The sequence below is a fragment of the Tenrec ecaudatus genome, chromosome 4 (assembly GCF_050624435.1).
Source record: "Tenrec ecaudatus isolate mTenEca1 chromosome 4, mTenEca1.hap1, whole genome shotgun sequence".
Taxonomy (NCBI): domain Eukaryota; kingdom Metazoa; phylum Chordata; class Mammalia; order Afrosoricida; family Tenrecidae; genus Tenrec; species Tenrec ecaudatus.
The window spans coordinates 139,228,815-139,250,291 of NC_134533.1; the positions used below are offsets into that span (position 1 = coordinate 139,228,815).

The 21,477-nt window shown below is 42.3% G+C and overlaps 1 protein-coding gene across 1 annotated transcript in view; it reads right to left on the reverse strand.

The window, feature by feature from the left end:
• Positions 1-17,596: 17,596 nt before the first annotated feature.
• Positions 17,597-21,477, reverse strand: part of SLC25A36 (solute carrier family 25 member 36) — a 41,105-nt gene continuing 37,224 nt past the window's right edge. Inside the window, exon 7 of the mRNA XM_075546835.1 lies at positions 17,597-20,846. Within this exon, the coding sequence (XP_075402950.1) occupies positions 20,653-20,846 (194 nt within the window). The 3' untranslated portion in view covers positions 17,597-20,652. The remainder of the gene's footprint in view (positions 20,847-21,477) is intronic.

Here is a 21,477-nt window from a genome sequence, read left to right on the forward strand (position 1 = left end):
CAAGGGCTTTCTTCCAGCCGCCTTGGCTTTCGGGAAGGTTGTGTGATTTGCATAATCTTCCTCCAATCCTAATGCAGAATTCGTCCTCACAGGGTCCAGCTTCTCCAATTATTTTCTCAGCGTACAGGTTTAAATAAGGCGGTTGAAAGGAGACAACCGCGGTACACACGCGCCTTTCCTGGTTGTAAACTACGTGGAATCCCTGGGTTCTGTTTGAGCAACTGCCTCTTGATCCATGCACGGTTCCACACGAGCACGGGTAAGTGCTCTGGAATTCCCATTCTTCACAATGTTATCCATGCTTGTTAGGATCCACACAGTCAAATGGCTTTCTATAGTGAAAAAAAAAAAAAAAACCACAAGTAAAACTTTTTGTGCTATTTTCTGCCTTAGGGCAAGGTCCATCCAAAATCAGCAAGGATGTCCCTCTTCTGAATCTGGTTTGAAAATCCAGCCGCTGGAACTCTAGCTGCTTGGTTACAATAATGCATACCAAAGGACACACCGAGGTAATGGGATGCCTGGAATTATGTGTAAATCTACTGTGGATACGACCGTTTCAAATGCGGGCTCATGAAAATCAGAAAACCAAGCCAGGTGCTGGCAAAGCTCTTCCAATTCATCACCCACTAGGCCACCACACCTTCTCCCCAGTTGATAGTAGGGCCTTTTATTGTTGACTTGAGCCCTAGTAGACTCCAACCCAAAACCAAATTCATTGCCACTGAGTCGATGCCAACTAACAGCAACCACACAGAACAGGGTAGAACTGCCTCCGAGAGTCTCTGAGACTCTAAGTCTTTGTAGGAGTAGAAAGCCAAACTGTCCACCTTGAAGTTAGTAACCCAAAGTTGTAGCCTAGTAGGTTACAAATTGGGCTTCTAATCTAAGTTTGAAACCACCAGCCACTCCGTGGGAGTAAGATGAGGCTTTCTGCTCCCATCACTCACAGATAAAACACAGAGAGCTCAAGGCTCAACTAATTATGGACACATTTTTAACCTGTGTGGATTTCTGGCTGGACACAGAGTTCGTGCGGTGTCCAAGGCAGCTTTGATGTATGACATCACATGTATACATCGGATGTCACATCACACAGCCTCTATCACCCACTACTCAGTGCCCTCTAGAGCATGCAACCATCCTTGCTGGAAATTGCTGGCAGAGTGATTGGAAGACACACAGCTCTGCTTGCTCGCTCACTCACTGTCAACAAGTCAATCCTGACTCACGGTGACCCTATATTAGAAGGTAGAACTTCCCCTGTAAGTTCCTGAGACTGTAACTCTCTCTTGACAGGAGTAGAGAGCCTCATCTTTCTCTTGCAGAGCAGCTGCTGGTTTTGAACTGCTGACCTTGCAGTCAGTAGCCCAACACATAACCACTACACCACCTCTAGGTGCGTGAAAACCACAATGGCTGTAGTGCCTCTTGTGCATACTCCTGGGTCCTCATGGCGACTGCGGGAGTGTCATTTGCACGGTTGATCAGAGGAAGAAGCCAATGACATTAGATGCGAAAACAGTCATGCCTTGAGCTCCTCAGCCCTCAGTGAAACTATTTAAACTCCGAGTCTGTCTGATCTTTAATAAGGAATAGGAAAGCATAACTGCCAAGACATTTGCCACCCAGTCAATACTGCACATTTTAATTGGACACTTGCCAATTAGCTTGGGCTGGGTAATTAATCGTTGGATTTAAAATATCTAATCTAAAGATGCTTTCCCCATACCATAAAAATAAAGCAGAAGTGAAATGCCTTTGTAAATTCCCACTAGCGACAATTAGCCTGAACTACATCTGGCTGAGCAGGAGCGGTCCTGGGCACACAGGCAGGAAGGGCGACACGTGAAGAATCAGGACAGAATGCACACAAATCCCTGTGCGAAGGCGGACTGATGTTTCCAAAATGCAGTGCCACCTTGGCTTTGCAGCACTGGGGCGTGGTGAATTTCCCTTGCGACCCTTTCCCTCTGCTGGGCAGAGCTGATGCTGTTTGCAGCCATCACGGGGGTCCCTGATGAAGGGGCTCCATATGCAACACAGGGAAACATGGCTGGCCCTGTGCCATCCCCAAGCTGAGCTGTGGATCAGACCGTCAGGAGCAAACTGCCTGGCTCCTGGAAGTCAGTCGCCAGCCCTGGTTTCCTCATCTCTCTTTGTCTGCTGCTCCTCCCGTGGACCCTGCAGCGTGGCCACAAGCAGTGACAGGGGGGTGGTAGCAGTCCTCAGGAAGTGAACCAGGTCTCCTACTTAGAAGGTGCGAATTTTACCAGCGACTCACCCCTGCAGCCTTGACCCCACCGTGGTGGTGGTGTTGTTAGGGGCCGCTGAGACGGTTCTGACCCATAGGGACCCTGGGTACAACAGAAGGAAACACTGCCTGGTCCCGTGCCACTCTCACGATGGTTACTATGTCTGTGCCCATCGTTGCAGCCACTGGGTCAGTCCATCTAACTGAGGGCCTTCCTCTCTTCCATCGCCCCTCCACTTCACTAAGCATGATGTCCTTTCCAGGGACTGGCCTCTGCTGACAGCACATCCAAGGAATGGAAAATGAAGTTACATCCCTGTCTCTAGGAGCACTCTGGGTGTTCCACTGTAGGCACCGGATAAGCACTCCGTGCACTGAATTGTCTCTCTTACAGTTTTCATATGCATTTTTCATTCTAAATAAGGAAAATCACGATTTTAGATTAATTCTCCCTTTCCCTCATTCCCCCTCAATGACCCCGGGACTGCAGCCACTGAGGCCGGAGCAGTTTCACTGAGAGTACGCCAGGCGGATAAAACCTGCCAGTGTAAGTGCCGCTCACGGGGCAAGAAGGCCACAGCAAACACGTCCCTCAGTTACCCCCGCCGAGGGTGTCGCAGGCCCCCTCACACCGCAGGAGCCCAAATGCCAAATCTGAACCCAGGTCTGTGTGGACCTGCAAACCACCGTGAGCCCACCGCCTCCTTTGATGACTACCTGCCCTTCTCCCAGCCTCTCCCTGAGGGAGGCTCTACTGAGGATCATCGGTGTGTGGAGCAGTCAGCTGGCTCTTCTGCCCTGGGAATCTCACTGGCCCCATTCCCTTCCCAAATCTGCACCTCCAGGGGCGCTGTGTGAACGCAAACACGGCCTCCTAGGTTCCTTGGAAAGCAGGCGCCTCCTCATGGAGCGGTTCCCCTGTCGACGTCACAGTGAGCACAATCACAGGGGAGGAGGTTCTAAATTCCAGCGATCTCTGCCGGCTCGGAAGCTCAGTGACTATTGCTGAATAGGAACAAATGAATCAACAAGAGAACTGAGGAATGGAATCTGAGCTTCCTTCGGTGGAGAATCCACTCTCTGTGAGGAAGGCCCAGGGAAGGCTGGGAGCTGGGAAACAGGCTACCGCAGGCCATGGCTTTTAAATTCCCACCTGCTTCAAAGTGAAACCTTCTGGGAACAGAGAGGAAACTGCACCAATAAACACAGTATTACCGTAAATCCTTGGTTTCCTGCCTGACATAGCAAGGATTGACTCCAATGCCTCTTCAAGCCAGCACGAAATCCCCCCCCCCCCCCCCGCTCCAAGAGGTGGAGCTCAAGAAAGATTCACAAGTGGGTCTTTTAGCACATCTGCAATTAGCATGGCAATTAGAATGAAACCCAAGTTGGCCTACAGATCCAATGCCAACGTTCTGTAGGGAATTCTCCTGTGGGTAGGCAATCTTGGAAGCAGCTGGCTGATGCTCCCAACTTCATCATCTCATTGTAGCTAAATTAGACAATTGCTTCATCAAATTGTTAACATGAGCCCAGACTTCACAACCATGCTAAACAGTGTGTGAAAGCACAAACACCTCAGGGGGTGCATTTATCCAACAACATTTTAGTCTTCCTTTACCATCAGAAGACTATAAAGCCAGTGTTTATCACTCCATGTTTTAATGTTTGCAATCGATCAGGCCTATGTTAGTCCGGGTCGACGAGAGAAACAAATCCAGGGAGATACTCATATGTGTACAAGAAAGAGCTTTATATACAAGAGCAACTGAATATTGAGAAAACATCCCAGCCCAGTCCAGATCAAGTCCATAAGCCCGATATTAGCCGATAAGTCTGATACCAATCTATAAATTCCTCTGCAGATTGACAAAACACATGCAATGACGCGGAATGCAAAAAGATAACAGGGCAGTGGGTGGAAAGTCTTGTGGATCCAGTGGTGGTAGAAGCCTCTCAGCGCTGGTATGGGTCTCCACATGGCTCCTCCAGCTCTCTCAGTTCTGGTTGCATCAGTGTAGCTCCACAAGGCTCGTCCTCAGGAACGTCTCACAGGGTGAGAGCGTGTGTCCGCCTCCAGGGAGCTATTTATCAACTTAGCGCCTCCAAGTGAGGTCATCAAGCTGCAACCTGACTGACAGGCTACACTCCACCCCTTCATACTTAACACTCAAATTGACAACCGATTATGTAACTACCACAAGGACCTTAGGCATCTCACAAAATTCATAAAATTGGCAATAACGCAAACTTTGCAGGGTGCTGCTCGGTGGGTTGGAGCTATCTCCTGACTTTGAAGGTTCTAGGGGCCAGTGCCTCAGCCCAGACAGAAGGACCCCTGCTGCTACTGCTCTCCGGACAGGGCATGCCTCAAGTCTTCTGAAGGAGCCAGGTGGCATCCCTGGGGGTATAGAGTGTTGTACATTGGGCTGTTAACCACGAGGTCAGCAGTTCAAAACATCCACCTGCTCTGCAGGAGAAAGATGAACCTTTCTACTCCTATAAAGGTTACAGCCTTGGAACCCCACAGGGGTGGTTCTCCTCTCTTCTATGGGGTCTCTATGAGTGAGACTTTACGGGATGGCAGCGGGTTTGAGTTTTCATAGACCTGAGAAGAAGGTCTAGGTAGCATAGAGGCTAAGCACTTAGGCGCTGTCATTAAAAGGTTGGTGGTTCAAACTGATCACCCACTCAGCAGGAGCAGGATGTGGCAGCTCACCCACGCCCACTGCCACCGAGTTGATTTTAACTCAGAGTGACTGTGGTAGTTACATAATTTCATGTCAACTTGAAGATAAAAGTGTAAGGGTGTATCCCGTCCATCAGGCCTGACAGGGACTCCTTGTGGGCGTGGCCTTCTCATAACGAGGGTCCCGGGAACCTCCCCTTCTCTTTGCCTTCACTTTCCTGCTGGCAGACCCTGGTTGCTGCCAAAGCCCTGTGATGTGCCCACTGCTATTGGATTCCACCAAGCTGACTTCTTCTAGTACTCTGCTTGCGACTACATGAGTATGAAGAGGGATTTATAGGCTGGTATGGACTGGTATCAGACATATGGACTTGATCTGGACTGGGCTAGGATGTTTTCTTGATATAAAGCTCTTTCTTACACATATACGAGTGTCACTGGCACTTGGACACCTCCATAAAGGTCACAGCCCCACCCCCGCCCTCCCCAACCATCCCCACCAGGATGGCATTTCTCTGAACTACAGGGTTGCTGTGAATTGGGCTCACGCAATGACATGAGTCTGGGAGGCGGAAGTGCCAGTTTATAGGGAATAGGATCTTGAACTTGGTAATAGAATGATGCCACTTCACCCTTATGCCTGGTGTGCAGAACACTTGGTTCCCTTTGGTCTTTTCTGACTTAAAAATGCTTACCATTTTGATGGTTGTAAAAAAGTGATTTTAACATGCAGCACCTTAATTACTGTCATTTGTTCTAGATGCTTACTGCATACTAGGGCTTATACTCTTGTGAAATTTTGATTTCTAACTTTTGCTCAGCCAGATTCCTACTAGGCTGTCTTGGATTAAAATAATCTGCTCTTTAATGTGCTCTGATTCTATGAGTATCTCTTGTCAATTATATGTGTGGCAAGACTATTATATGTTCATTTGTGGATTATCTTTTTGTACTTTTTGAAATACAGAGTGTGGTAGTTACATAATGTCATGTCAACTTGAAGTGTAGGGGTGGAGTCTAGCCTGTCAATCAGTTTGCAGTTTCATGACTTCATTTGGAGGTGACACTGAGAGAAATGACTCTCTGGAGTTGGGCCACTCCCTCTCTCCTTCACCTTCCTGTGGGTGAGCCATACGGCTGGCCCCCGTGTGGGCAAGCCTGTGATGCAGCCACTGCTGTTTGGATCCACACAGCTGTGCACCCACCGGCCTGTGCTCTCCCTGCATTCTGCACATTGCATGTCACACACGAGTCTGAAGAAGGATTTATAGACTAGTATCTGACTTAAGGACTTGTTCTAGACAGGGCTGGGATGTTTGCTTGACATATAATTACCTCTTGCTATAAAGCTCTCTCTTACACATATAGGAGTGTCCCTATCTTTGTTTCTCTAGTCAACCCGGCCTGACACATGGAGGAAAATAAGTTCTTATGTTTAATGTTGCCTAATTTGCCAGGCATTTCTGATACTATGTGCACCTTTTGTGTCTTGCTTGAAACACCCCTGGTACTTCACAGTCTATAAGTAGAAAAGCTTGCTCCTCTATTTTCTTCATAGTCATGTTGCACATTTAAATTTAATCTATTTAAAATGAATTCTTTTCACATGATGTGTAGTAGTCATCAATTGGATACGAATATCCAATTTCATATTTGTTCAGATTGATAACCTTGAATAGCATTATTTGTTGAATGGCCGTCCACTTCTCTATGCTCTAACACAAGATATGTGTGTATTTTTCTGTTTATACTTATGTGTATATGTTTTTCTCTATTATTATCTGTTTACTGTGGTAGCTCTCTATGTGTATTACTATGTGAACATTGGACATTGAATAAGGAAGACCGTAGAAGGATGGATGCATTTGAGTTGTGGTGCTGGAGAAGAATATTGAAAGTACCATGGACTGCTAAAAGGACAAACGGATCTGTCTTGGAAGAAGTAAAGCCAGAGTGCTCCTTAGAGGCAATGATGGCGAGACTTTGTCTTTCATACTTTAGACACATTGTCAGGAGAGATCCGTCGCTGGAGAAGACTATCATGTTTGGTGAAGCGGAAGGGCAGGGAAAAAGAGGAAGGCCCTCAATGAAATGGACTACTGACACAGTGGCTACATCAATGGGCTCAGCCATAAGACCAATTGTGAGGATGGCGTGGGACTGAGCAGTGTTTCATTCTGTTGTGCACACGGTCGCTGTGAGTTGGAGCTGTCTCAATGGCACTTAACAAATATATATATAAATTTTCCCCTTCTCCATAGCCTGCCTTCCTTTTCATCCCTTCTTCTCCTGGTTTCTTTTGGTGTGAAGCCATTTTTCTTTATTTCTGTTCTTTTAATAATATTGGTCTCATTCAGTATTTGTATTTATGGGATTGACAGCCTTTGCTCAGCGTGATGTTGTCCAAATCCCTTCATGTCGTAAGGCATATGGCAGTTTCATCATCGTTCTTTAGGGATGCACTGTATTCCACTGTATGTATGAATTGAAATTTACTTATCCATTCCTTCTCCAAACAGCATTTTAGTTGTTTCCACCTTTTTGCCACCATGAATAGTGCTATGATAAACATGGTGTGTAGGTACCTGTTCGTGTTTTGCTTTTTTTGGTGGTGGGGGGGGGGGGCATGTGTGCAGATACCAACTAAAAATTGCTGAGCCATACAGCATTTCTTTTTTTTTTCTTTCTTTTTAAAAAAATTTTTTTTATTTTAACAATTTATTGGGGCTGATACAATTCTTTTCACAGTTCATACATATACATACATCAATTGTATAAAGCACATCTGTACAGTCTTTGCCCTAATCATTTTTTTCTCTTTTCTTCTTTTACATTTTATTAGGGACTCAAACAACTCTTACCACAATCCATACATATACATACATCAGTTGTATAAAGCACATCCATACATTCCCTGCCCCAATCATTCTCAAGGCATTTGCTCTCCACTTAAGCCCCTTGCATCAGGTCCTCTTTTTTCCCCCCCTCCCTCCCCATTTCCCCCTCCCTCATATGCCCTTGGTAATTTATACCTCGTTATTTTGTCATATCTTGCCCTATCCGGAGTCTCCCTTCCCCCCTTCTCTGCTGTCCCTCTCCCAGGGAAGAGGTCACATGTGGATCCTTGTAATCAGTTCCCCCTTTCCAACCCACTCACCCTCCACTCTCCCAGCATCGTCCCTCACACCCTTGGTCCGCCATACAGCATTTCTAAGGAGCCCTGGTGGCCTAGTGGTTATGTGTTGGGCTGTGATCTGCAAGGTTGGCAGTTTGAAACCAGCTGCTCTGAGGGAGAATGACAGGGTTTTCTACTCCATAAACACTCTGGGAAACTCATAAGGGGCTGCTATGAGTCGGCATCAACTCAGTGGCAGGGAGATGGTATTTCTATTACCCTTTGTTTGAGGAAGCTTCATACCAATTTCCACTGTGGTTGTTGTTCTGCGAACCTACCAACAGTGCATGAGATTTCCAATCTCCATATCCTCTCCAGCATTTTTTAAAAACTTTGTTATCAGCACCAGTGTAAGGTGCTATCTCATCATTGTAATTTGTATTTCTTGTATGTTTAGTGATCACGAGCATGTCTTCATGTTTGCTGCCTGGGTGTCATCTCTGGTGAATTGACTATTAATGTCATCAACCCAATTTTTAATTGGATTGTCTTTTATTTGTCACTGTTTTTTTATAGATTTTGGAGATTAACCCTTTATCCAATGTGTCATTGTCAAACGTTTACCCATTAGTGAGCTCTCCTACTTTTCTGATATGATTATTTCTGAACTTTGCCTTATTCCATTGCTCTGGTTATATATCTGTATCAATATCATACTATCTTAATTATTCTAACTTTATAAGAACACTGTCTCCCCATTTGACCCTCCTTCAGAATTCTAGGTTCTCTGGTCTTTTGCTCTTCCATGTACTTTCAGAATGACCTAACAAGTGCTAAGAAAATCTCTGCTGAGATTAAATTACACAGAATCAATAGGCCCATTGAAGGTGTCAGAGCCCCACTAGGCATCCTACGACCTTCCTTTCCGTGATTTTAGTTCACTTGTTGTTCCCTTGTCCCTGGGTTGGTCACACATACACCCCACCCCTTCCTTTCTCCCACCTCCCCTTCTCCCGTATCCACCTGGAACCACTGGTCCCGTTCTTTTCATCTTGGAATTATGTATCCTGCCTATCTTATCTAGACAGACATGCAGATACATTAATAAGTGCAAAAACCAGGCAAAGCTAAATAAAACAAAGGAAGTCAAGACCAACAAAACAGTGACAGCAGCAGAAAGCAAGAACAAAATAACAATAACAAAAAGCCACTGACAAAAATGGAAAAGCCTATAAATAGTTCAAGATCTGTTTGTTGGCCTTTACAAGTGTTTTCCCCTGTCAAGTCTGATGGGGTGCCACACTCTGTCTCCTAAGTCTACTTTTGGTGTTCCCCGGGGTTTCATCAGTCTGGTCCCCCTGCTGCTCTGCTGCATGCCTCAGTGCCTCGCCCCAGCGTGATGGGACCAGACCGTGCACTTTTCCCGCACTGTGTCTCCAGTGCTGTCACCTGCATCATGGTTTGGTGAGGAACGCTGTGTCTTATGGTGGGGCTGGCCCTACAGTCTTCCCCGTGCGTTGTCTGCTCTGAGCAGGAACATCGTCCTTGGGGCTTGGTGGGCCAGTATGCCCTCTCCTCCCTCTCCATTTCTCCCGTGTGCTCTAATCCGACGCGCCCCTCTCCCCAAGCTGTAGCGCCAGTGCTGTCCTCAGAAGTGAGTTCTTCTGAAGCGGGTGGAGGGTGTCTACATAGTCAGGATTGGGGCCGGCCCCACAGACCTATTGTTTCCCTGGAAAATGAGCCTTCTTATCCATAGCATGTTGTATCAATTCTTTGGGACCTCGTTGTTTTCCAAAAGAACTTTATCATTTTCTCCACATTTTCTCACCTTGTGTACAGTTATGTTCGTCTTTGTTGTCACCACTGTAAACGGTATCATTGAAAAATTATTGTGCATCGCTGCATGCTACCTAGCGCCCGCATGGTTTCTATATTCCAGCAGCAGCATTAACTACATGCTCATCCTTATACTTTTTAGGTTCTTTGGGGTTTCTTATATGAATAATCATAATCATTTAGTTTTTTATGTTCAGGCTAGCATCTTATGTAGAAGGTTGAATAAAAGTGGTAATAAACAGGCAGCTTTGTTGTAGTCTTTCTAACCTTTCACATACCGTATGGTATTCTTATGTTTATTGAAGATTTCTCTTATCAAACTAACGTTCAGTAGTTTTTCTGAGCCGCTATGGGTATATAGAAAAATTGTGCAAAAAGCATGCCTAGTGCAGTGCCCACCAGTCCCCTACAGTCTCTCTGTGCACCGTGGCATCCCACGGCTACATCGAATGCAGGAAGCGACACTCGGCAACCAGAGTTGTAACAAACCTGCCAACTGGGACCCTGAGGTTGAGGCGCCCAGCTCGTGGGACCTCGGAAGAGATCGGAGGAGGGCAGCACAGCTTTCGTCGGCAAAGTTCCTGGAGCAAAACGATCCACTCATCCTTCTGTCCGTGACCATTATACATGCAGGAAATAGAAGTCTTTCCTTGTTGTTAGGTCCATCTCATCGGCTTAGCCTCAGTGTGACCCCATGTGACAGAAAACCACCCATCTATCTGGGCTATTATCTATCTTCAAGGGCTATTATCTATCTGGGCTATTATCTATCTTTATTGTGGAGGCCTTAGCTAGGTTTGAACCACCAACCTTTCAGTTAGCGGTCCAAGTGCTTAACTGTTGTACTGCGAGGGCTTCTTCAATGTCTATTAGGTTGCGTCATAATGCATTTAGTTCTCTAAACTACTGAGCCCTGGCCTACCTTACCTAGTTTAAATGGTTACCTCATTAATTTCTAATCCACAGAAATAAAATCTTTAATAATTGTTTGTGATGCTTCTCACCATTTTTGACATTTAGGCTTTTCACTGTCATTCAGTTCAAAACACTGTTTCCATGAGATTCATCTTTCCCATAGGATATTTAGAAGTGTTTTAATTTCTTCACCTTTTGCATTATGGCCAGTGAACATACTTGGCATGATTTCAATGTTTTGAGGTTTGTTGCGAACTGCTTAAGCCAGTTTTTATACAAATTCTGTGTATAGTCAATGGAGCCCTGGTGACAGTGATTACGTGTTGGGTTGCTAACTGCAAGCAATTCAAAACCCCAGTAGTTCTGTGGCAGAAAGACATGGCTTTCTACTTCTTTAGAGTCTTGGAAACTCACAGGGGCAGTTCTACCCAGTCTTATAGGGTCCCTCAGTCTGCCTTGACTTAAAGGCAGTGAGTTGCTTTTAGTATGTCTTCAGGTGAAAGAATGTATGTTTCTGCAGATGCTGAGGGCAGTGTTCTTGGTATTTCCATTGGTTCATTTATCTGCTAATTCTACTAATTTCAAGAAATGTTAAATTCTCATACTGTTATTGTGGGTTTGTCTGTTCCTTCTTGTTTCTTGAGGTAATTTTATTAGGTATATAAAAATTTTAAACCCTAACAAACCCAGAGACAAGGGAACAAGTGATCTAAAATCGATGGCAAGGAGGGCGTAGGAATGCCTGGTAGGGGTTGATCAAGGGCAATTTAACAGAGGAATTACTGGAACCTGAATGAAGGTCAAACATGTTAGTGGGACAAGAGACTAAAGAACAAGGAGGCAAAGAGCATTTATAGAGATCTAAATACAGGCATGTAAATATATAAATATATTTATATATAATGATAGGGAAATAGATCTATGTACATTTATATATGTTTAGTATTAAGGTAGCAGATGGACATTGGGCCTCTACTCAAGTACTCCCTCAACACAAGAACACTGTTCTAATAACCTGGCATTCTGTGATGCTCACCTTCCTGACTTGATTGCTGAAGACAAAATGGATGCATAAGCAAATGTGGTGAAGAAAGCTGATGGTACCTGGCTATCAATAGATATAACGTCTGGGGTCTTAAAGGCTTGAAGATAAACAAGTGGCCATCTAGCTGAGAAGCAATAAAGCCCACATGGAAGAAGCACACCAGCCTATGTGACCTTGAGGTATTGATGGGATCAGCTATCAGAGACCCAGAAAAAAAATCTATCATGGTGAATGAAGGGGAGTGTGGAGTGGAGACCCAAAGCCCATCTGTAGACAATTGGACATCCCCTTACAAAAGGGTCACAAGAGACAAGCCAGTCAGGGTGCAGTACAGCACTGATGAAACATACAACTTCCCTCTAGTTCTTTAATGCTTCCCTCCCAAACCCACTATCATGACCCCATTCCTACCGTACAAATCCAACTAGACCAGAGGATATACACTGGTACAGATAAGAGCTTGAAATACAGGGAATCCAGGACAGATAAATCCTAAAAGACCCGTATTGAGAGTAGGGATACAAAGAGGATAGGGGGAATGAGGGGGGAGAAAGGTGGAGCTGATTATAATGATCTACCTATAACCCCCTCCCAAGGGGATGGACAACAGAAAAGTGGGTGAAGGGAGACACTGGTCAGTGTAAGACATGAAATAATAATTTATAAATTATCAAGGGTTCATGAGGGAGGGAGGGAAAAAAACGAGGAGCTGATACCCAGGGCTCAAGCAGAAAGGCATTATTTTGAAAATGTTGATGGCAACAAATGTACCAATGTGCGTGACACATGTATGTATGTATGGACTGTGATGAGTTGTATGAGCCCCCAATAAGAGGATTTTAAAATAAGTCCTAGTAATGCTTTTTTTTTTTTTTTTGCCATAAAATCTGTTTTGTCTGTCAGCAAGATAGCCACGTGTTTTTGGAGCCCTGTTGGCACAGAGGGTAACTTCTGGTCTGCAAATCACAAGGCCAGCGGTTGAAAACCCAGCAACTCCTCAGTGCAAGAAAGTTGACACTGGTCCAGCAGAGTTAGAATACAAAACACTAACGAACAGTTCTACTGTCTTACTGGGCTGCTACAAGTGCTTTTGAATTGTAATCTACTCAATGGTAGCAAGCTTTTTTGTAGTAATATGTACATGTCAACATCCCTTTTCAATCTGCTAATCTTACATAGCTTGTTTTAGCTTTCTCAAAGTCACACTGCTCATTATTTTAAAATTCAGTAATCTTTAACTTTTAACTGAAATATCTATTTCCACTGAATGTAACTACTAATAAATTTGAATCTAGACCAATCATATAATTTCATGCTGCTTGCCTCTCCTTTGTGCTCTTTAAAATAATTTCATTGGGTAAAGAGAGACATCGGTCAGTGTAAGACATGAAAAAATAATACTTTATAAATTATCAAGGATTCATGTAGAAGGGAAAAATGAGAAGTTGATATGAAGGGTTCAAGTAGAAAGTGTTTTGAAAATGATGGAACAAATGTAAAAATGTGCTTAACACAATCGATGGATTGTGATGAGTTGTACAAGCCCCAAAGATGTTTTTTTTAAAAGGAACTTCATGTTTTTCTCTAAGTATAGGAGTTATATAGGCAATTTATGTTCATTCACTGGCTATCTCATAATATTCTAATATACATACTAGACTTATCAAACATGTTTAATTAGCCAAAATTTTCCTCTTGGATAATAAAATTACTTCAAACCAAATTCACTGCCATTGAGTCAATGCTGATTCATAGCTACCCCATCAGTTTATAGGAGTAAAGCTTTTTCCCATAGTTGCTGATGGTTTCAAACTGTCAACCCTGTGGATCACAGTCCAACTAGTAACCACTGTCACCAGGGCTCCTCTCAGTCCTTGAGGTGTTATGTAAATGTTTCCCTATTTCTGTGATCACGGAGGCCAACTAAAATGGCTCAATCTCTTGAGTTCTGCTGCAGGCCCAATTTGGGGGCATTTCCCTTGAAAGGTTGGACTGCTTCTGCTGGACCCAGGAGGCCATCCTCTTCAGTGCTTCTGGTCACCTAAGCCCTAGCTACACCTCTTACCCAGACAGCCCAAATCCGTTTCTAATTGTGTGCTTTGGGTATGGGGCATGGGCAAAATAATCAGAGGACTCCTTCAGCATTTTGGGAGCAATGCCTTGAAAGCGTGCCCCAGCTGAGATTTAGTTGGTGAGTCAAACAAGTAGTTCAAAGCACCAATGTTGTACATATGATAATTTTTGAAACCTGCATCCTATTTTTTGAAATATCTTAAGCATGCTTATGAAATATTCTGATAGTTCCAGTATCTAATTCATGCTTTTTCTTCTGTACCTTTTACTCGAGGCTTTCAGTTTTTGCTCTGCTCTTTTAGATGTTTTAAAACACTGGATAACTTATGAGTAGCCATTGTTATGCACACACCTGTTTAACCACGATTCAGGCTCCCACCCCAATCAATTTCTTTGGCTTCTGTGACTAGATTGATTTTGCCTATTCTTGGCAGTATTTTGTATGTGGCTCCATTCATTCAATGTTTCTGATGCTTGTCCATGTTATTGCATGTATAAGTTTTTGTTTCTTCTACTCTATGAGTTCACCATAATTTTCCTGGATTTTAAGAAAGCTGAGCATTTGTTTGTGGACGTATTTTGATTTCTCTTGTAAAATCTGACTAAAAAATTCCGTTATAGGGTAAATGTAGTTAAAACTTTATTAGATCCACATATGTGCCCATTCCAAAGAAAGGTGACAGAACAGAATGCTCAAACAAAAGAATATCATTGATATCACACAAGTATAAACTGGCTATCATCCAACCACGATTGTGACAGGGAACTACCAGAAGTTCAGGCCAGATTCAAAGGGTGTCATTGCTGATGTCAGATGGATCTTAGCTCAAAGCAGAGAATATCAGAAAGATGTTTACACAATTAACTGTGATAATCTTGAGAAGAATGGGAATTCCAGAACACTTCATTGTGCTCATGAGGAACTGTACATGGGTCAACAGAACAAGGGGATACTGCATGCTTTAAAATCAGCAACGGTGTGCCTCAGGGTTGCAACCTCTCTTACTTGTTCAAGGTGTACGTTGAGGAAATGGTCAGAGGTGCTTGGCTTATATGAAGAGTGCAGCATCAAGATGGGAGGAAGGTTTATTAACAAGCTGCGGTGTGCAGATGACACAACCTAGCTTGCTGACAGTGAGGATGAAGCCCTTGCTGATGATCAAGGATTGTAGCCTTCAGTGCGGATTCTGTCCGACTCAATGCAGAGAGCAAAACCCTCACAACCGGACCAAGAGCTAACATCCAGATACACGGAGAAAAGGGAAGCTGTTAGGATTTCGCCTTGCTTGGATTCACAACCAAGGCTCATGGAAGCAGCAGTCGAGATCACATGAAGCACTCTATCTGCTGAAGATTTGAGTATCGTAGAGCAAGAATGTTACTTGGAAGACTAAGGTGTATCTGACCCAGGCCACAGTACTCTGCACTGAATTATATGCACATGAAGTTGAATATTCCCACAGAAGAATTGATGCATTTGGTAGAATTGGTGCATTTGAATTGTGCTGGAGAATTTTGAAAGTACCGTGGACTGTTAAAAGGGCCAACCCATCTGTATCGGAAGAATTAGGCCAGAGTGCTCTTTGTCTTACATTCTTTGGACATATTTCTTTGGACATATTGTCAGGAGACACAAGTCCCCGGAGCACATCATGTTTTGTAAAGGAAGGGGTAGCAAAGGACAGGAAAGCCCTTGATAAGATGGCTTGACACAGTGGCTGGATCAATGAGCTGAGCATGTTGCAGGATTGTGCAGTGCTCACGCTGCTGTACTCGGGGTCACAGTAGACTCAATGGCACCTAACAGCAATGGTTTGCTGGTCATTCTCCTGGGTGAACAGTGGTCTCTCATTTTGGCTTTTATCATTCATTCTTTCCTTTGGGGCCGTGCTTATTCAAGACTTTGCCGGGTTTTTTTAGTTCATCACCTATTGTCAGAAACATGTATTGTGAATACTTTTCCAGATTGCGATGTCATATTTACTTTCAATGTTGCATTTAACTGAATGACTAATTGTAAAAAAAAACTCAAAAACCCCAAATGTATGGCTGGTGTTTTCAAGAATTCTAACCCTAAGTTGCATATCTTCTCATGTTTTCTTCTAGATTTACAATTTTTAAACTTTTCTATCACTCATCCTTTGTGTGTGGTGAAGTAAAGGTCAAGATTCATTTTTATTCAATGATGCCTAACCGCTCGAGCAGCACATTTATTGAGAGTCCAGATCGGAGAAAAACAAGCTAACAATCAATCTACAATCTACACAGGTATGGATCACTGCTTCCCAAGGTTGGTAACACGAGCCCCTAGGGGCAATGGACTAAGGGCTGTAGTGCAAACGCCTTTCTTGGCACAGTGCTGAGTGCTTTCTGTATCTGAAAAGGGGGCAGTAAGCCAAATAAATGTGTATGTGTTGTTTGGACCAAAGATGCTCTGCTGGAGTAAGCTGCGGTCTGTATGCTTTAGTGAAGGTTCACCACGTTGGAAATCCCTTATGTAGGGCTGTTTGAGTCAGAACTGACTTGGTGGCAGTGGGTTTGTATTACGTTGTTTGGGGTTGGATATGAAGGTCTCCTTTGAATTAGGTGTAGTTTAGAATCTTGGGTTAGTCTGCTAGTTTCATAATCTCTATGAAGTTCCCTTTAGAGTCAATTCCAGAGAAGGAAGGTCAAAGAAAATAGGAAATTCTTTCTGACCTGGGCTACTAAAACACTTGGATCTCTGGTTCAACAAGTCATGTTCCTCCCCATATCAGCCTGTCAAATTTTTAAAATTCTTATTCCAAATTCTGGTTAAAGGGCTATTTCCCAGGCACTTCCGGGATCTTTTAAAAGTTGTTTTACCATAACACTCCCCTTTTAGAATCACGGAGGCTCACATCAATGACCAGTCACTTAAAACAGGTAAGGTTATTTTGAACCACGCATAATCTAACGAAAGTGTGATTATACTGATACGATGGCAGATTAAAATACACCACAGAAGACAAAACATTTCCATAAACATTTAACTTTTTGAATTTTAATAATTCACATAAGTCAGCTTAACATAAATACAGAGTAAATGCACATAATTTACAGCCACGTATAATAATGCAAAAATAGCAAACCTCATATAAATGACTAAAAGACAGCAATTCGTATGAAGTTGACTATTTAGCTATGACTGATGGGTCATAATTTAATTGTTCACATATGCTGGGGTACACATTCAAAAAGTAACACAGAAAGCAAGCCAAACTGAATTCTCAGTTTCGACAGGCATCACATCCAAACCAGTGTGTCTGAGCAATAGAAGGGCAGGATGGAAAGGAGATGTGAATAGGCAGAAAGTCCATTGTCTTAATTTCATATGTTAAAATTCTCTCCAATTTAAATGGTCAGATCATCTATTTCTTAGGAATGTTGAAGTCATGATCACTATTGGGGGAGGAAAGGGCTGAACTATTTTTCTTATTCGTTCCAAAGGGGTCCCTTCAAACTTAACAGTCTGGGCAAATGAGCCCGTAAACAACCTGGTGCTGGGCAGGTGAACACGTCTGAGAGAGTAAGAGCTAGATAACTCCTGGCATATAAACCCTTTCCATGAAAAATAATGAATATTTTTTAAAAATCCAAAAATTGCTGAGATACTCTCGTACAAGAGTGAACATTTATTTTTAGCAGCCCAAACTTCCCTGGTCCTAACACAATAATGCTGTTCCACAGGGGTCATTAGTTTGTGCTAAGAGACAACAGGGACGGTAATCTGTGTTGTGGTTTTGAAGTTATAAATCACTTACGAGTGGGCCCCATCCAGTAAGGTTACATACATAATGAAAATGAAGACAAAGCTGTGGTGATAATTTTTCCAAAGCTCTGTTTGGTAAACCCCACAATCACAGAGATAATTCTCATAATTGGATTTTGAAACCCAGCAAATAATTTCTATAAACCAACAGGTACCAGAAGATTAGAGAATGTTCTTTCAGTATCTACTAATTTCAGTTAGATAAGTTCTAGTTTCTTCTTTGTCTAGAAACTATTTTTTCCAGAGAAGATCTCCTAACATAAGTGCATACCAATCTGAAGAGCGCTGACACCTTCATACCAGAAACAAAACAGAAAATAATGTGATAGAAAATAGATAACAATAATAACTTTTCTTAAAAAAAAAAAAAGAATCCAATGCTTTCAATGTGTGTATTGTTTTTCTTTTTAAAACACGTGAATCACTAATAAAAAAATTCTCCAAATAAATAGTCTGGAGATACAATTTATATACAATTTTTATATATAGTTTTCTTTTTCTTAATGATCTCTTTCATACACAATGTAAACTTCTATAGATTGTGCTTTGGGAACAAAAAACAAACAATTCAAATAAACACCAATGCTCCTTTCCAGTTGTTGCACAAAGAAACAAAACCTAAGACACTAAAATTTGTCCTTCCTGTCTATTATAGGACCTCTTAAACTGTGCAAAAAATGGAATTACAGTCGTTTTTCCATGAACAGTTTTAAGCCCCTTGTATACATAATACTCATTTTGAAAAGCTGAATATAATGTAATAAAGGCCAACAAATGTTTTGCTTGCTAAATACAAACAGGATTAAAATATATGTTTATCCTTAAAGGACACTTGTTATGAATTTGCTACACGGAGGCAGTCAGATGTTCCTTAGCTGGTGGTGTTCATGCCATTCTTAACCATTTGTGGGGTACTGAGATCATCAAGATTAGAGAAAGTTTCTGTCCTACATTCCGCATTGTCCAATGCTTACGGATCTTCCAAGGCAAACGGCATTCTATTAGGCAAGCATAAGTAAGTGGCACCTGAAAAGGCAAATACTACAGACTGAAATTGCAGATTTATGTCGGAAACCTCCATTTATTTTTTTGGTATGTGCCCCACAAAAATGTGAAAGCTAAAAAGGTTATTAATAATCCCAAAGGTAAGAAAACTCATTTTGCCTTTGGTCTCCAAATGAGATTGGAATATTTAGAAATTCCAATCAAAGCACCTCAAAAACATCCAGTTACTGTTGGTTACAAGGATCTTCAGAAGGTGGGAAATTCAAGCGGGCACTATGTGTCATTGGTGACACCAGAGAGGCCTTGCAATGACATAGTGCAATTTTCAGTAACACTGGGGGCACTTATGTATTCACAGAATACTGAGAACATTTATACTAAAAATCTCCAAAACAATTTATCTAAAATCCAGAAAAATGGTTATCAACATGGTTTCTACCTAATACAGGACCAATTTAAAAAAAAATCTTTCACATGGAATTCTCTCCTATTCTCTCACTACCCCAAAAGGCCACAAAGTGCATTCAGAAGCAGTCTGATAAATCGATTGCACACATGTACAGTTCATGTATTCTGAGCGGGTACCACTGGAGTTCCCCTGGCACAGCAACATTCATAACCAGGTGTTTCTTCACAGGACAGTGAGCATCTTCCAAAAGGGCCATACAGACAACAGATTCAAAATATTAAAAGGTGCAGTTGAGCTCAATAGCAAAAATTAAAAGCTATGGCCTTTTAGCACAATTGATCTGAATTAATTCAACTCTTTTTATGATTTACCATTTGGGAAATTAGAATTTAATTAATTTAAAATTAATGTGTTCATTTCCAACTCTTAAGTCAATTGAAATCACTACCTGCTGACTCAGACAGCAGAATTGCTCTCTTCTTTTTAACTGCCCCAGATATCAATATTATGTCACCTTCAAACAAAAGAGAAAAAAGGTGTAAGGGCATAGTTAAAAATGACCACTTTCTCTGTACAATAAATTCAATTTCTACCTATCTTCTGGAAATAATTCTAGGGTTCAAATTCTAAATCTGTAAGCAAGCAAACAGAAAATTCAAAAATGGGGAAACAAGCTTGCCCTTTAAGTAACCGATACCTAGGTTTGATGAGCCGGCTCTTAACTAATGATTACCAAGAAATATGGCTGACTTCCACCTCGCAGTCTTCATGCATGTCACACGTCAGGGACAAGGGCGTGCCCAGGTCACCACAATGGTCAGAATCACTATCTTACTGGTTTTATTTTGTCCAAATGAATACTTTTCATTTTCAAACTACTTCCTTGTCCCAGATGGATTTGATGTATTACTGAGCAACTGAACTATCACAGCACCTATTAGAAGTGGGAACCCAAACATCTCAATGCTGAAAACACAGAAGCTATTTAGACAGTATGTCTGTTATTAGCTGTCTAAAACAGTAGCTACTAACATCTAGTAATTGAATTTACACTACTGTGGCAGGACCTGTCAGCGAAATGGGAAAAGAATAGGGAGGACCTCACTATCTATGTTGTTATTTGGCAACTTTACAGGAATTGACTAGGAGCCAGGCAATGCTATCTTTGGACAGTCATACCATGGTATGTAATTAGGGATGGCTTTGCTTATGGAATAAACAATGCTACACTCCGACTGCCATAAATCAACAAAACAACTGTGTTAGGTGGATATGGTAGAGAAAATGGCAATTTTGAGAAGTGTGTTTTCATGGACGAAGACGGGGTGTCTCCCCCCCTCCATTTCCCCAAAGCTCAAGTGATGTGTTGTGATATTTGAACTCCTACAAGGAAACTTCCACTTAGGCATAGTTACATGTTCCCCAGCTGTCTTTCTTCTGTCCAACATGCTGGCTTGGATATTGTGTGGTCCACCATCATCTTTTGGTCTTCTCTCTTGATAGGAGGACAGGCACATGCTGCTATCCATTGAGTAGGTAGACCACCAATTCATAGGTGGCCATCATAATAGCTGTGTTTGGAATCTGTCTTACCAGGTGAGTTGTTAGACCACGGTAGAGAGACCCATACCCTTCTTCTTGAACAACCAAAGATAGTGTCTGGAAAAACGATCTGTATTTTGTTCCCTCTTCACGTAGTCTTGTTCTTACAACTTCTGTTTGGGGGGAAAAAAGTTATTTTAACTAAACATGAGTGCTATCTTTATAGTCAATTATAATGAGCACATGTCATTTATCAGCCTCTAAGTTCAGAATAATTGAGTAATTTTTAATGTGTAGTTTATGGAAAAGAGTTACATAATAGAACACCTTACATAAATTATATTAGAGCAAAGAATTTCACAAGGCTGAAGGTAAATGCTCATTATTTTTGATTATTTTGATTAAGTGTGTATTTTTAAAAAAGAAAACAAACCTCAAGTAGATCAAGTATATGTATCCACATAGAAACAAATTAATGAAGTGTGCTATAAATTATTGCATTTCTCCAGCTACTAATGAAATAGGCTGATATAAAAATTAAGATAAAAATTGATCCATACACACAGACTTACCTATAGGAAATAATGTTTGAGATTACAGACTTTGATTCCAACCTGAGCTCTCGTGACTATGTGACCTTGGACAAGCTATTACTGCTCTTTAAACTTTTGACGGTGAGTTGGGTGAAGGTCTACAGAGCAGTTTTACATGTAACCAACACTTAGCTTCAGTCATTCACCGCAATCCCCACAATCTAACAACACTCACTCCACTTCCTTCCATCTCTCCTCCTTTCTAAATCCT